General features: G+C 56.5%; 1 protein-coding gene and 1 long non-coding RNA gene across 2 annotated transcripts in view; one reads left to right on the forward strand and one right to left on the reverse strand.

Annotated features, from left to right (window-relative positions):
* Positions 1–14,062, reverse strand: part of LOC111558027 — a 43,058-nt gene that overhangs the window by 17,646 nt on the left and 11,350 nt on the right. The gene's annotated exons all lie outside the window — the stretch shown is intronic.
* Positions 3,000–5,957, forward strand: FOXL1 (forkhead box L1). Its single transcript, XM_023245552.2, has one exon. It carries the CDS (start codon positions 3,609–3,611, stop codon positions 4,710–4,712), a length of 1,104 nt encoding a protein of 367 aa, XP_023101320.2. The 5' UTR covers positions 3,000–3,608; the 3' UTR covers positions 4,713–5,957.

A 14,062-nucleotide genomic window follows, 5' to 3' on the forward strand; every position in this document is an offset into this window, starting at 1 on the left:
CCACGGGGCCCTTGGCATCCACACACAGTAGCCCTATTGTAATGGGGCTGTTCCCCTGTCTGCAACACTTCCTGTTAGCTTCCTGGCCTCAGTGTCCGGTCTGCAGAATGGGAGCGGTGAGGACTTCTGTGTCTTCAAGCCAGGAGGAGGACTGACACGACCCGAGGGAGCTCTTACGAGGGTGCCAGCACCTAGTAGCGTTGGAGACGTTTCAGTGATTAATATCGCCCTTGTCACCACCATCTCCAGCGGGTTCGGGACATCAGGAAGGTGACCTGGCTGAGGAAGTCCTGTATCTTTCCACCCTCCACTCAAACCTATCGCAGGTATGGTCCGATCGTTCGTTCATGTATACAGACTTCGCCAACTGTGTTGACCCGGAGAAAAAGGGGTGCCGTGTTGGGAAAGATGACACAGACCATCCATGACTGGAGCGTCTGATTTCCAGTTTGCTAAGGAGCAGAGGAAGGGGAAATGCCCTTGGGGAGGCTGGATGGGAGCATCTCCTCTCTCCCCTCCCCTCAGCCTTTTCCTTGGAGGCCTCTTGGGACCTGGCTGGTGCCTGGCCTCTGCCCAGCCTGCGCTAGGACCAGGGTGCTCCCTGCCCTCATCCCACACCCACCCCGATTTCTGCTGGGGCCCCAGAGTAGGAGCCACCAGAGTCCTTCCGGGAGCCTCCCTCCGCGCAGTCTGGAAACCTCAGGGCTTTGCTGCAGGCTGGGAGATGCGGGGGCACTGACTTCCGAGAAGCCTGCAGCTTGGGGCGACGTAAAGACTACGAGCCTAGGGAGACCTTCTGTGTCCCCGCCTGGCTCTCCGGGCTACCCGCGTCAGCCTGGCCGGCTCCCAGGCTCCCCTGCCCACCCCCGACCAGGCCTCAGAACGGCTCTCAGCACACCGAGCTTCCGCACGAGGGCGCATCCGCGCCCGGACGCGGAGGGCTGGTGCCCTGCGCTCCCCGGAAATATGCCCCAGCGAGGGGCTCCTTCCTACAGTGGCCCCTCCTAGGCTCAAGTTACCAACTCGTCGCCTGGGAGCCCAGGATTCGTCCCCGCGCGGGAGCCGGGCTGGGGCGCCGCGCAGGAGCCTCCCGGGGATGCTCTGCGAGCGCGCGGGGCGGGACGCGCCTCTCCAGACCGCGACTAGAACTTGGGTTTTTTGTTTTTTGTTTTTTGGGCTTTTTTTTTTTTCTTTCTCTTTCCTCCTTTACTATCAGTGCCCCGCCCACCAGCCTCGCGGTCTCCGCCTGCCTCCCGCCCTCGCCCAAACGGGGCGGCGTTTACGATTGTACAAATTCAAGCTCGGGTTTGCCTTGGAGTTTAGAGGGAGCGCTGCGGCGACGCGCCTTTCCGGAGAGGCAGGGGTGCGCATGCTGGACTTCGGGTGCCGGGGAGCTCCAGGGAGGGCTCCGGGTGCGGAGGGGCGGCGCGCCGCGACCCCCGTTTGTCTCCTCTGGGTCTGTTAGAGGGGGCGCTGAGGCCGGACCTCGAGCTGGATCCAAGCTTGAGTTTGCTGGGGGCGCGCTGGTCTGGAGAGGTTGGGTGACCCCCGGGGACCATGGAACCGCCGAGTTGCGTAAGCTCGGGCCTGAGGTTGTTTTTTCACCCTGGGATTGAGAGGGGTGCGCCGGTGAGAGCCCGAGCGACGACAGCGCCCCTCCCCCTCCTGGCTAGAGGACCGTCCTCGACACCTAGGCCGGAGCCAGGCGGGGCCGGACGGTTGGCTGAAGTTAGAAATGCAGCGCCCTGGAGGGGCCTGGAGGTGTCCCAGCGCCTGGCCTGGCGCTCCCTCAAGCCGCTCCTGCACCCAAACCGGTTTTTCGACCCTGGTTTTGACTTCCTTTTGCGTGTCGTCAAACTTACCCACTGCCCTGCCGTCTACCCTGAACCGCTGAATGTCAGAGTTATTTTATGAATTCCTTATTTTGGAGTGGGGCTCTTTCCCTTGTTCCGGGCGTGACCTGGCCGTTCCTGACCAGGTGTCGCCTCTCTGTGACAGCAGGAGCAGCAGACATCCCCGCCCCTAAGGACTGTGGTGCCTCTGGCCCCCTTCCCAGAAGAGGGGACATTCCTACGCCCACCTGCGCCCTCACCCCCCTCTCTTTTCTTCCCCCACGCGTTTTACTCAATGAGACGCTAATTCAATGATCCCCAGTGGGTTTTTTTTTTCTTTTAAAAAATTTTCAGCGGAGATCATAAACAGGAGCGAGTCACAGTAATGCCCCCACCCCCGCCGAGGCTCACCGGGGAGCAGAAGACACGGCTCCTTCCGAATCGACATCATTCAGGGTTTTTTATTCAAACCATGACGTGGCTGGATGTAAAATGAGACGGGTGGGGGTGCTTACACCCCAGGGTGAGTGGGTGGGGGGGGGAGAGCAAGCAGGCTTCCCAAATGCTTAATGTAATCACGGGCCAGCTGCGTGCACTTGTAAAGTTGTTATAACCCCCCTCCTTGTTATAAACAGGAAAGCGCAGGATAGAAAGCAACAGACCCGCATTCACAAATACCAGCTCTCCCGCGCCAGCTGCCAAACTCCCCTTTTATGGTGTCCCGGGCCTGCAACCTCAGCCCCATCAGAAAGACCCGAGTTTCTCCCCTCTGAACTCTCCAAGCCGGGTTATTCTGAAACCACCCTCAAGCAAGCTGTGTGGACCAGGTACCCGTGTCCTCTCTGGCAGCCCTGTCGCCCTGTGCCTTGGCTTCCGGAGAAGCTGGAGGTAGAGGCTTCCGGCCTCGGGATGCCAGGTTCATCCTGAGGGTTTGTCCAAGGAAAGCTGCCTCCTGTTCTCAAGAGATTCCCGGGGCTCTTAAGACAGAGGCTCCTCTCCTCCCACCCAAATATCTTAAAAAAAAAAAAAAAAAGAGACCCCAGGAGGCGTTTTATGAGACCCTGGCATCTCCATCTCCAAGAAGCCTGGGAGAAGAAAAGACCTTTTGTGGGAGGCTCCGGATTACTGGGCTCCCCCCCGGGCCGGGCCGGCCCCCCCCCCCACCAGCCAGCAGTAAAACTCAGCCCTGCGCCCCCCGCCCATCTCCGCCTTGCCTTCCTGGCCCGGCAGACCCTGCCACCGAGGTCCACATCCTGCCTCACTGACTGTGTGTGCTTCCAGCGTCAAGGGGTGGACGTGATATTTCAAACATCAGATCAGTGCGTTTATATATTGGGTGCCCGGAAATTTTTCCAAATAAACACAGCTTGATTCAACTTGGGTGGGCGGACTTATCAACAGACTAATTCTATAAACAAATGAAGGAATAGCCCCGACACCGATTGGCTGGTATCGGAAAGACACGTGGAGGGGAAAGCTTGGAGTTTTTCGGCAATGAAATTTTAATTACTGTGGGTGGGCTGAGCGCACAAGGACTGTTTATCATAGACAATTTATTTTCCAGCGCTAAGTCAACATATAATAGCAAACTTACAACAATTATTTAACATTTGTAAAGCCATGAAGGGACAGAGCACGGAGCCGCCGGGGAGAGCGGCGGAGCGGGAGTCAGACGCACCGCGGGCTCCCCGGGAGGGCCCTCGCGGCGCGGGGCGCAGTCCCTGAGCCCCCGGGTCGCCCGCGTCGCGGGGAGCGCGGCGCCGGCTCCCGCTCGCCATGAGCCGCCTCTTCGGTCCCCGGCTGCCCGCTCTGACCGCCTCGCCCATGCTCTATCTCTACGGCCCCGAGAGACCCGGGCTGCCTCTGGCCTTCGCCCCCGCGGCCGCTCTGGCCGCCTCGGGCCGCGCGGAGCCCCCCCAGAAGCCGCCCTACAGCTACATCGCGCTCATCGCCATGGCCATCCAGGACGCGCCGGAGCAGAGGGTCACGCTGAACGGCATCTACCAGTTCATCATGGACCGCTTCCCCTTCTACCACGACAACCGGCAGGGCTGGCAGAACAGCATCCGCCACAACCTGTCGCTCAACGAGTGCTTCGTCAAGGTGCCCCGCGAGAAAGGGCGGCCGGGCAAGGGCAGCTACTGGACGCTGGACCCTCGCTGCCTCGACATGTTCGAGAATGGCAACTACCGGCGCCGGAAGAGGAAGCCCAAGCCAGGCCCAGGGGCCCCCGAGGCCAAGCGGGCCCGCGCGGAGACCCACGAGCGCGGCGGCGCAGAGGCGCAGCCCGGGGCGGGCAGCGGGGCAGGGCGCCGGGGCCCCGCCACCCCCCGCCGCGAGGGCGCGCCCGCGCGCCCCTCGCCCCTCGGGGGCGGCTCCTCTCCGCCCGCGCCCCTCCGCTGGCCCGGGCCCGTGTCCCCGGCGGAGGACGTGGGCGACGCTGTCCAGGGCGCGGCGGCGGCGGCGGCGGCGGCGGCCTTGGCCACGGGCCAGCCAGCGCGCACGGTGGATGGTCCGGGGTCCCCTCCGCGCCCTGCCTCCCACAGCTCTCCCAAGAGCTCCGACAAGTCCAAGAGCTTCAGCATAGACAGCATCCTGGCGGGACGGCAGGGCCAGGAGCCCGCCGGAGGGGCCGAGCTCCCGGGGGGCGCCAAGCCTGCGCCCCGCAGCTGTCTGGGTGCCTCGCTTCTGGCCACCTCTGCGAGCCTCCCTCAGCCTTTCAACGCTTCCCTGATGCTCGACCCGCACGTCCAGGGCGGCTTTTACCAGCTCGGGATCCCTTTCCTCTCGTATTTCCCTCTGCAGCTTCCAGACACGGTGCTTCACTTCAGTAAAGCAAACGGTGGCGGTTCCTTCCCCTACCCTGGTCTGAGCTTGTGAGCGGCCGGGTCCCATCACCGGCGGGAAGGAGTCACGGTTTTTAAAACACGAGCTTTTCTTCTGCAACGTGTGGATCCCGGGAAGTGTTACCAACTTTTGCGCGCAGGTGGGCAGGGTCTCCTGCCTCCTCCAAGGTGAGGTGGACTTTCCCAGAACCCGGAGCACCTTCGGAGATTTAAAAGACCCCGTCCCACTAGGACTTGGGCATCTCAGACCTCCTGCGGAGACAGCAGGAGACTTCCTTGACCTCAGCGCAGTCTAAGGGCATGATCTCCCACTCCCCACCTCGGGTCCTGCGTGTCCAGAGCAGCAAGGGCCCAGACTACCCGACAGCGGGACCCACAGATGCGTTGAGGGTGGTTTCAAACAGAACCACCATCTATCTGACGGTGGCCAGCTCCCTTGTTTGTCCCTGTGGCCCAGGTCTTGGCTTTGAATCTGTGGGGTGATGGGTGTCCACAGCTGGGTTTGTCCCTGAAGTCCCGGTGTGGGGGCACCAGGAGTGACCTCTGTTTTTCAGGTTCCTCACGAGATCTAGGGCCTGGTGAGGATTTAAGACCAATGTCCAGGTGGACGGCTAAGAAATCACATTTCTATTTTAAATAGAGAATTTCTCTCTCTTTTTTTTCTGTCTAGACATTTTTACTGGGGATATGCTATATTCTTTGGCTAGATGCTTGACTTTTTCCTACAACGATGGCCCTGTGAAAATTCTATGTTAACAACCGCTATTAAGAAAGTGCACTCTATACGATAGCGTTTTGTTGTGTTACGATAGCTTGCCAGTCAATTCTCATGATCTCCAAGACATGTTACCAACATTCGCAGGCATCCCGTCTTGTTGCTTCTGTTTTTAAGGGATCAAAAGATAGCAGGGGACACCGAAAGTGTGTGACGAGGAGGGAAGGTGTCGTAGACAACACAAGACTTTCCATGTGCATGTTTTTTTTCAAGCTCTGGGTTTGGGTTTTGCTACGTTTTCCAGAATTGCGTAGTAAAGGACCACTTTTCCTTAAGAAAGTTGGATGGAAACAAACACACACACACAAGCAGATACTGGGAGAGATGGGTCATGCTGGGCAGAGAAAAGGAATCTTCTGATGATATCTGCTGGAGGGTGCCTCTCTGGACCCCAAAGAACAGGAGGCTCAGGGGGAGGGTTCTATCAGACATCCTCTCTCTAAGCCTCTACCCTTGGGCCTAGAGCCTGCAGCTAAATAAACACCTTATGGAGGTGACTGGAAATCTGGGGGGGGGGTGGGGAGCAGGAAGGCGGGGGCGGGGGGGGGAGGTGCTCTGCAACAAAGATCTGCTTAAGAAAATGGAGATTTTTACAGCCCAGTTCAGCTTGGAACTTTCGGGAAGCGCATCTAACCTCTTACAGTATCTCTCTTTGGGTTGCGTTGGGTGGGAAACTGGGTTTTCTGAGCTCTCCAGGAGAGCCTAGTGGCTAATATATTCGGAAGGACATTTCAGACGAGCATAGTCATTTAATTATTAGTAAGCACAGAGTTGGCTTCCCGAGAATTTATCCCTAAAGCCATGTGGTACCGATGCATAAATTTCCTCGAGCACGTTCTACCCAGGTTGGTGGGAACATTTGGGTGAGCTGGAGAGTATCCTTGATTTTAAGAACTTTGACAAGATCCCACTGTTGACATCCAGGCTCACCGCGATTAACACACGGGGCAGTGGCAGGCCTGTCTCGATATGTTGTTATCCCAGAGTCTCAGCCCCTGTGAATAAAGTTGTCTTTTCATTAACCTCTCAGTGACTGGTTCAGTGGATTACTGGGGGGAATAAGCAAACAGTGTAACAGGAGAGAGGAGTCAGGGACTACGTTTCGGAGCCCTGTCAGCATCTCCGGGGCTCTGGCTTCTGAGTGTTGGGTGCCCTCACCACACCACAGGAGCGGAGCAGCCCGGGGCTAGCGCTTCCTGCCCGAACACGGATGGCAACTCCACTGTATACGCTATGTTTTTTGTTTTTGTTTTTAATTTCTCCTCTTTGGGTTTGATTTGCTCTCTCATGTGTTCTCTTAATTTATGGTGGCTGTTTTCTGGAGAAGCCAATAATCGACTACGGCCATTTCTAAAGGATGGTATATTAGAGTTACAATTCCAATAAGTATAAGGTAAACATTATTTTTATGGCTCAGGAAAAAAAAAAAGGCAGGAGTATGTATCTGCTTTGTAAGAGAGTTTATAGTTATGTAAAGAGAGCTTCGGTTACCTAATCTCCTCACTCATCTGGTTTGGGAAGGCTGACGGAACGGACAGTAGGGTGATGGAATCTGCAGAATGGGTACAGTCCCGTGAACGTTCCTTCCCACTGAAGAAAGAGAGGACCCGTGGGTGGGTCTTAGGAACCCAAACAGCTGCTCCAGTTGTGATCGTGGTTATAATCACGGCCTCCAAATTACGGATCAGTAAGAAAAAAAGTTTCTACTCTTAGTTAAAGCGAACTCACCTTTGTATTTAAAAACTTTTTTTTTTTAAATGTGTCTTTAGTTTTGAGAAAGAGAGAGAGAGGGCGAGCAGGGGAGGGGCAGAGAAAGAGACACAGAACCCGAAGCGGGCTCCGGGCTCCGAGCCGTCAGCACAGAGCCCGCCGCGGGGCTCGAACTCACAAACCGCGAGATCATGACCTGAGCCGAAGTCGGACGCTCCACCGACGCAGCCACCCAAGCACCCCTCCCCTCTGTATTTAGTGTAGACCAGAAGCAACCTTACTGTTCTACTCTTAGGCAACCTGGAGATGCACTTCTGTGCTCCCATCTAAACAAAGCGAACAGATTCTGGCTTGGGTCAAGTGTGCACACGCCCACAGAGACACACACCGATCGCGTCACGCACACTGATGTGTGCACTGATCATGAAATGGGGATATGGCAGGTGTGCGATGTACAAAGATAAATACGGAAGTGTGTAATAATACATGCGCATGGGTATATATATGGATGCACGTATTTGTATATGTGCGTGTGTGTGTGGGCACCTGTGTACAGAATGTTCAGAAATTCGTCTTTTTCTGCATAAAAGTGGGACAGATGATCTCAGATCAAGTGCTGAATCCTTTCAAACGAACACAACTATAGATTTTTTCAGAAAGATTTTCTTTTTCGGTACAGTTCAAGCCGGGGAAAATTGGGGTTTTGCACCATTATAATGAAAATAACAAAGACTTCATTAAAGAATCTTGGCGGGCACACCAACATCGAGACCTTTACTTGTACGACTTTTACAAGGATACAAGAACTTTGCAAAGGCTTTTTGCTTTGGTTTTAGATGTCCGTTGGCTCTCGTGGTAGCTCACGGCCCTCCTGGGTCCCAGATGCCCCCTAAAGTGTTCTGGAACCAAAACAGGATGTGATTTGCCATTCTCGGATCTGATCGCATCTCTCTGAGCAGGACTCCACGTGTGGTCTCTCCCATTTCACGAAGCGTGGTCAGCGTGTATCCATGTGTGGGTTAAAGAATTAGCCACGTGTGCTGTTATTGTTACGGCTGAAAGCCAGAGCCCGTCTGCTCAGACACTGGTAGACTAATGTTAACATCATAAACGTGGGTGACGCTTCCAGTGGCTGGCCGTTCTCAAGCGAGAGCCACGACTTTGTATACTCTTCCCGTCTTCATGGTGGCTGGAAACATCTTGCCTCCACGAAGCAGGGGTTGTTCCACAGGGTAACAAATGCACGTGAGGATAAGCAAGGTTTATTCTTTAGAAAGAAAGCGCGTGTGTTTGCCGGAAAAGCAAAGTAAAATTCTTTGGATGCACATTTCTAGCGGTTTTGAAAAATGGGTCTGCATAGCGAAGTGGCAAGGTCTCTGCTACACTTGTCCTTATCCAGAGGCTCCTTACTGAGGAACCCTAGACTTGGGGTTCTTCGGGGTCAGGCAGAAACCAGATATGTGCACAGCAACGTGGTGTGGGCCAATGGGGGGTGGGAGGCCTGGGCAGAACTGAGGGGTTCGCCTCTTCCAACGGCGTCCGTGTGCCAACTGCACTGGGCAGACCACGTGAAGGGCACATAGGCCCGATGTGTATTCGAGCCCAGGCTCTACATCACGGCGGGCACAGGAGAGTGACTACAAAATTCAGCTGTCCCCGGGAGGTGGCACAAGGAAGGCGGTAACCAGAGCCCGTGTCCTAGGTCCCGGGGGTGCACACGGCCAACTCAGTCGTCTTTGCCCACCCTGGCAGCGAAGAGGGGGGCTGAGGGGAGATGGTGATGCCAAGGTTTGGTGTTAACATTTTCCCACCGGGCACCTGCTTCCAGTAGGAAGCAAACCCACTCAGATGGGCCAAAGGAAAAGACTAGGGTGGAGGGACTCTTTATGGGGGAGGGGGCCAGGAGAAGCGCACCCCCATGGTGAGCAAGGGGTTGTAGCCACAGTGTTGGTGCAGGTGGGAGCTGAGGAGAAATTCCCCAACCCCTCTCCTCTCCCGCCTTCCAGCCCTGTGTTGATACATCTGACTGCCCGCCCCCCACCCAGAGGTCCAGCCTACAGGGGCGCCCAGGCAGTGCGGTACATAGGGGTGAACTTGCCAGGGCAGGACGGGGGAGGATGCGCTGTGGTGGGGGCAGGGCACACAGCGAGGGCCCAGCACAGTCGAGGGGTCCTTCCTTCAGGGCCGTCGGTGGTGGCTGCCCCGACCCCGCTGTTGGTCCGGGAGCTAAGACTAGGACGACACGGAAAGCTGCAGCTGGCCGTCCAGGAGACTGGATTCTCCCATCTGCCAAACTTCCTACAGAGGTGGCGCGAGTCCCCCATCTGAGACCCTCTGAAGTAGGCAGGGCCTGGGTCTGGACTTAGCTCCCTAGGGCCCTGTTCCTGGCCATGCAGTCGCTGCCTTCACAGCTTCGAGCCTGAGTCGCTGGGGGCTGTGGATGACTGTACGCGGATATCTATCAGTTCACCGAGAATCTAAAACAAAGCCCCCTTTTACTAACAGTGTCCTGCACGTGGCCGGTACATTCTCCTCCTGTGGGACGCGTGGTCCACACGCTGGTGAGGGCATCCCCCGGCCCAAGTCCAGAGCAAGAGGGGGCACAGATGAAGCGTCTGGGCCCCAGGACAGCATCCAGGTCAAGCCTTCTTGGAAGGGTGCAGGGCCACTCTGCTGTCCGCAGGACGGTGTCACCTTGGACAACACCAAGTTTTAAGCATGACTCGGGCCCTCACGACGTGCGATGTAAAATATTAGAAATGTCGTGCCTCTCCAGCATGCTGCCGTCACACACCTTTCCCCGGTAACTGGCCCCCACGTACCGCGTTGCATTTTTCCAGGTCTCTCTAGACACACCCAGGAGCCGGGAAGGATCCCTCTCATTACTGCCTTGTTGACTTAGTATCATTCAGTAGGTTGAGTTTGGGTGGGGGTGGGGAGGGAGGGGTATGTTACCCTGGTTAAGAGCGTGTCCTCGGGGTCCACCAGGCAGAAACCATCAGCCCTGCCCTGCCCTTTCGCGCTGTGTGACATCGGCCAAGTGACCTACCTCTTCTGTGCCTCAACTTTCCCACCTGTACAAATGGGGACGGTGTCAGTAGCTGCTTCACAGAGCTGTCCCGAGGGGGAAAGTGGGTGACGGGTACAAGTTCATAGAGCCGTGCCCGCCCCAGTCCCCGTCTCAAACCGGCAGTCATCAAATTGCCCCCTGCACAGGGCTGTTGTCAGAATTAAGTTAGCTAATATATGAAAAGATATCAGGAAATGGGAAGTCTGCATACAGACGTAGCCTCTAATCTAAACACTTCTGTTTTATGAGCCCGTTTGTGCCTTAGCTCCGCTCACGTTATGTAATTGGGGAGGTATCAGCGGACTCCTGGGGGCTGCTGACTTCTCCGGGTAGCCTGGGATCTATTTTCATCTCTTCGTGGCCATGTCACATCTCCTGAGATGATCCAGCCGTCTGAACACGAAACCAAAAGCAAAGGAAAGCAGCTGTGCGTGGCGGGGGACCCTAGGATAACCACAGGAGGCCCAATTTTGCGGGCCACGGACAGCGAGGTCCCTTTGGCGTCTCCTTGCTTTGCACAGTTTAGAGGGGCTTCCCAGGGCGGGCTGTCTAGCCATTGTGAACCCCAGGGGCCCTGGGAATGAATGCGAGTCTTTATTTCTGCCCTCCGCACAGGGCACTCCTGCTGGCCAAGGGGAGGCCCCACCCCTCTCCTGGGGAGAAAGGGACCCACCCAGGGAGCAGAGCTCACGACACTCCTGGATTTCATAGCCCGCCTTATAGCCTTATAAAGCGGAAGGGACATTTCTTTAAATGCTGCGGCTAAATATAGCAGGGGCTTGGTCAGCTAGAACATTTTTAGAAAGCACATTACAAATCAGGAATGTTTTGGAGAAATAAATAAACTTTCCCACATTTTTGGACTTTGAGTCTGCACTGTGGGTTCCATCTCCGGAGCCTGATGGGGGGGGGGGTGATGAATAATTCATGTTCGGGCTCCCGCTGGTGCCCAGGACCCTGGGGGTGACTTCTCCTCCTTCCCTTCACTGGGCGTGTGGGTTATTGCACAGGTGTGGGGGTGGGGGTGGTGGGAGACACTGTCAGGTTAAAGACACCCCGGTGTCTGAGGAGGGGCCGCTGGGGGACATCAGGAAGGGAGGAGTGAAGAGAAATAAATCTATGTCTAGTATGCTTCACTGCTTCTCTCATCCCCTTCTGGGTGTTTGCTGCATTTCCACACGGGGTGTGGATAATCCCAGGAGGCGGTGGTGTCCATGCACCCTGCTGTTGGATGACTGGAGGCTGGGGTCCCTGCCGGCACCCGGGACCTGTCCCCACCACTCCCATCAGGCTGGCCCCTGGTAGGACCAGACGGGGTGTTTCCAAAGGCCGCTCAGGCGGGTCTGCTCCTCAGCCAGAAGTGACAGCCATCAGGCGAGGGGCCCACGCCGCCGGGCGCATCGGTGGGGGCCGAAGGACCCCCCCCCCATTCTGTCTTCTCATGTGCCCGCATTTGTGAGCAGGTTTTCAGTTGGTCGGAACAGAATCATGGTTTCCTTCCACGACCTCAACTGTCCTTCTGAACTTTGGGTGGAGATGTCCCGCACTGACGCTGCCTTTGTAGAAGTTTACGTGTTCGTGAAAGAAACGTGGACTGTTTCGAAAAGTATTACGAAGAGAATAAACCCGGGGTGCCTGGGTGGCTCGGTCGGTTGAGCGTCCGACTCTTGGCTTCGGCTCAGGTCATGATCTCACGGCTCGTGAGATCGAGCCCCGTGTTGGGCTCTGTGCTGTCAGCACGGAGCCTGCTTGGGATTCTCCTTCTCTGCCCTTCCCCGGCTCGCACGTGCTCTCTCTCTCTGTCTCAAAGTAAATACACTTTTTTTTTTTTTTAAAGAGAATAAACCTGCAATCCCGTAATCACCTGTAACAATCCTACCTCCAGCAGATGATGGCTGGTATTTCGGGGATATTCTGGTAGTTCCCCCGAGATAGACAGGCAGAGAGAGGTACACGCGTACGTGTGTATACACACGCGCACATACATGCCTGTGTGTAAATCGGGTTTTACTCCCTCACTGCCATCACCCCCACCAGCATCATCATCACACTGTCACCGAGGAGCTGTTTAACATTCTCTGTGCAGGGCCATGCGCAGTGCTGGGGACAGAGACCTCTGTAAGGCACAGCCCGTTAATTGCTGACAGCCCAGCAACGGGGGAAGGTGATCAGAAAATAGATTTGCTTATTTACTTATTAAAGCTTTTCATCGGGAAGCAACCATACATTCACAGGAAGGTACCAAGAGCTGTCCAGGGAGGTGAGAGAGGCTTAATTTGTACAAGAATGCTTACGTCACCTTGTAATTTAATTTTAATTTCTGGCACCAGGGACTGGGGACAGGGACCCCCACCAAGTGACCTCTGGTTGACACATCTGCTCGGTGACCTTGCCGTCCCCTCCCCCACGTGTCCCAGGCACACCGGACCCCAAGTTCTGCTTTCATGTTGGTTTCCATTTTCCCCGCGCTTGTGGAGACAGCTTCGGGCGGGCAGGGGGACTTCTGTGATCCGCCGAGGCTGGCGGGCGTCCACCTGGCCCGAGCCCCGGGATCGCCGGGGGGCGGGAGGCTTTACAAAATGCTGGCGGCAGGGTCACAACCCCAGATGGTTCTCCTGCCCAGCTGAGTACAGGGGCCAGTGGTTTCCATATCTGTAAGGGAAGGTTTGAGGTCAAGTGCCCGGATTATTCAGGAAAACCACTTGGAACGACGAAACAAGAAAGTAGGCTGGGGACGGAGGGAAGCAGACCGGCTGCCGATGTCCTCAAGGCTCCGCTCCTCAGGGCTCCTCGCACGCCCTCTTGGGAGAAGGTACAGACACACACGTCGTCAGCCCTGTGAGGCTGGCACACCCGATGGGTGAGTGACATCAAGGTGGCGGAAGGGGAGCTGAGCAGTCGCACGTCGTCAGGGACAACCCGCGTCCGAGACGGAGGCCGGCCGTTCCCGAAGCCCCCGCTGTCCTTCGCGCCCTCCTCATGCCGCCGCACGCGGTGGCGTTTCCCAGAGGTGCCAGCCCGCGTCGGCTCCGGGTGCGGGAAGCACGCGCGTTCAGGGACACGGCAGAGGGCGGCGGGAGGCTTCACATTTCCCACGATCAGGAATGTCGCCTGTGTCGCACGGCCTCTGTGACACGATCGCTCCTCATTCTTCAGCTGACAGAGCGAGTGGTGCCCCCGGGGACCTGGGGGGCTCGGCCGGTTGAGCGACCGACCGGCTCGGGTCACGATCACACTGTTCACGAGTTCGAGCCCCGCGTCGGGCTCGGTGCCGACAGCTCGGAGCCTGGAGCTGCTTCGGATTCTGCGTCTCCCTCTCTCTCTGCCCCTTCCCCACTCATGTTCGGTCTCTCTAGACATAAACATAAAATAATTAAAAAAAAAAAAAAAAAGAGTGAGCGCCCATTAGCGGCCAGGCCCCTGCTGCTCCTTAGGAGATTGTAAATGAGCCGGACCCGGGTCTCCTCCTCGAGGGCTTTATGTGCAGCTGGGATGCACACAGAACAGCCCCGCGATGCAGCTACCTCACTCAAATGCCGACGGCACCGGGCCCGACGGACCCTGTGGGGCCCGTCTTTGCGAGATCCCGACAGCCGGCGACCGAGACGGTGGCACAAACCACGTGTCCCTCAGCTTTGCATCCCTCTTGGATTTTTAAGCTAAAGGGCCTCTTAATCTCCTCGACCCTCGAGCCAATAAAAGACTCATTTCAGGATGCTTAGTCGCCACATTAAAAAAGAAAAAGCTGAAAAGGAAGCAGGTGAGGTTAGTTTCAGCCGCGTATTTCATTCAACCCCGCACACCCAAAATATTATCATTCCAGCGAGTC

This window comes from Felis catus, chromosome E2 (assembly GCF_018350175.1).
Source record: "Felis catus isolate Fca126 chromosome E2, F.catus_Fca126_mat1.0, whole genome shotgun sequence".
In the NCBI taxonomy this organism is placed as follows: domain Eukaryota; kingdom Metazoa; phylum Chordata; class Mammalia; order Carnivora; family Felidae; genus Felis; species Felis catus.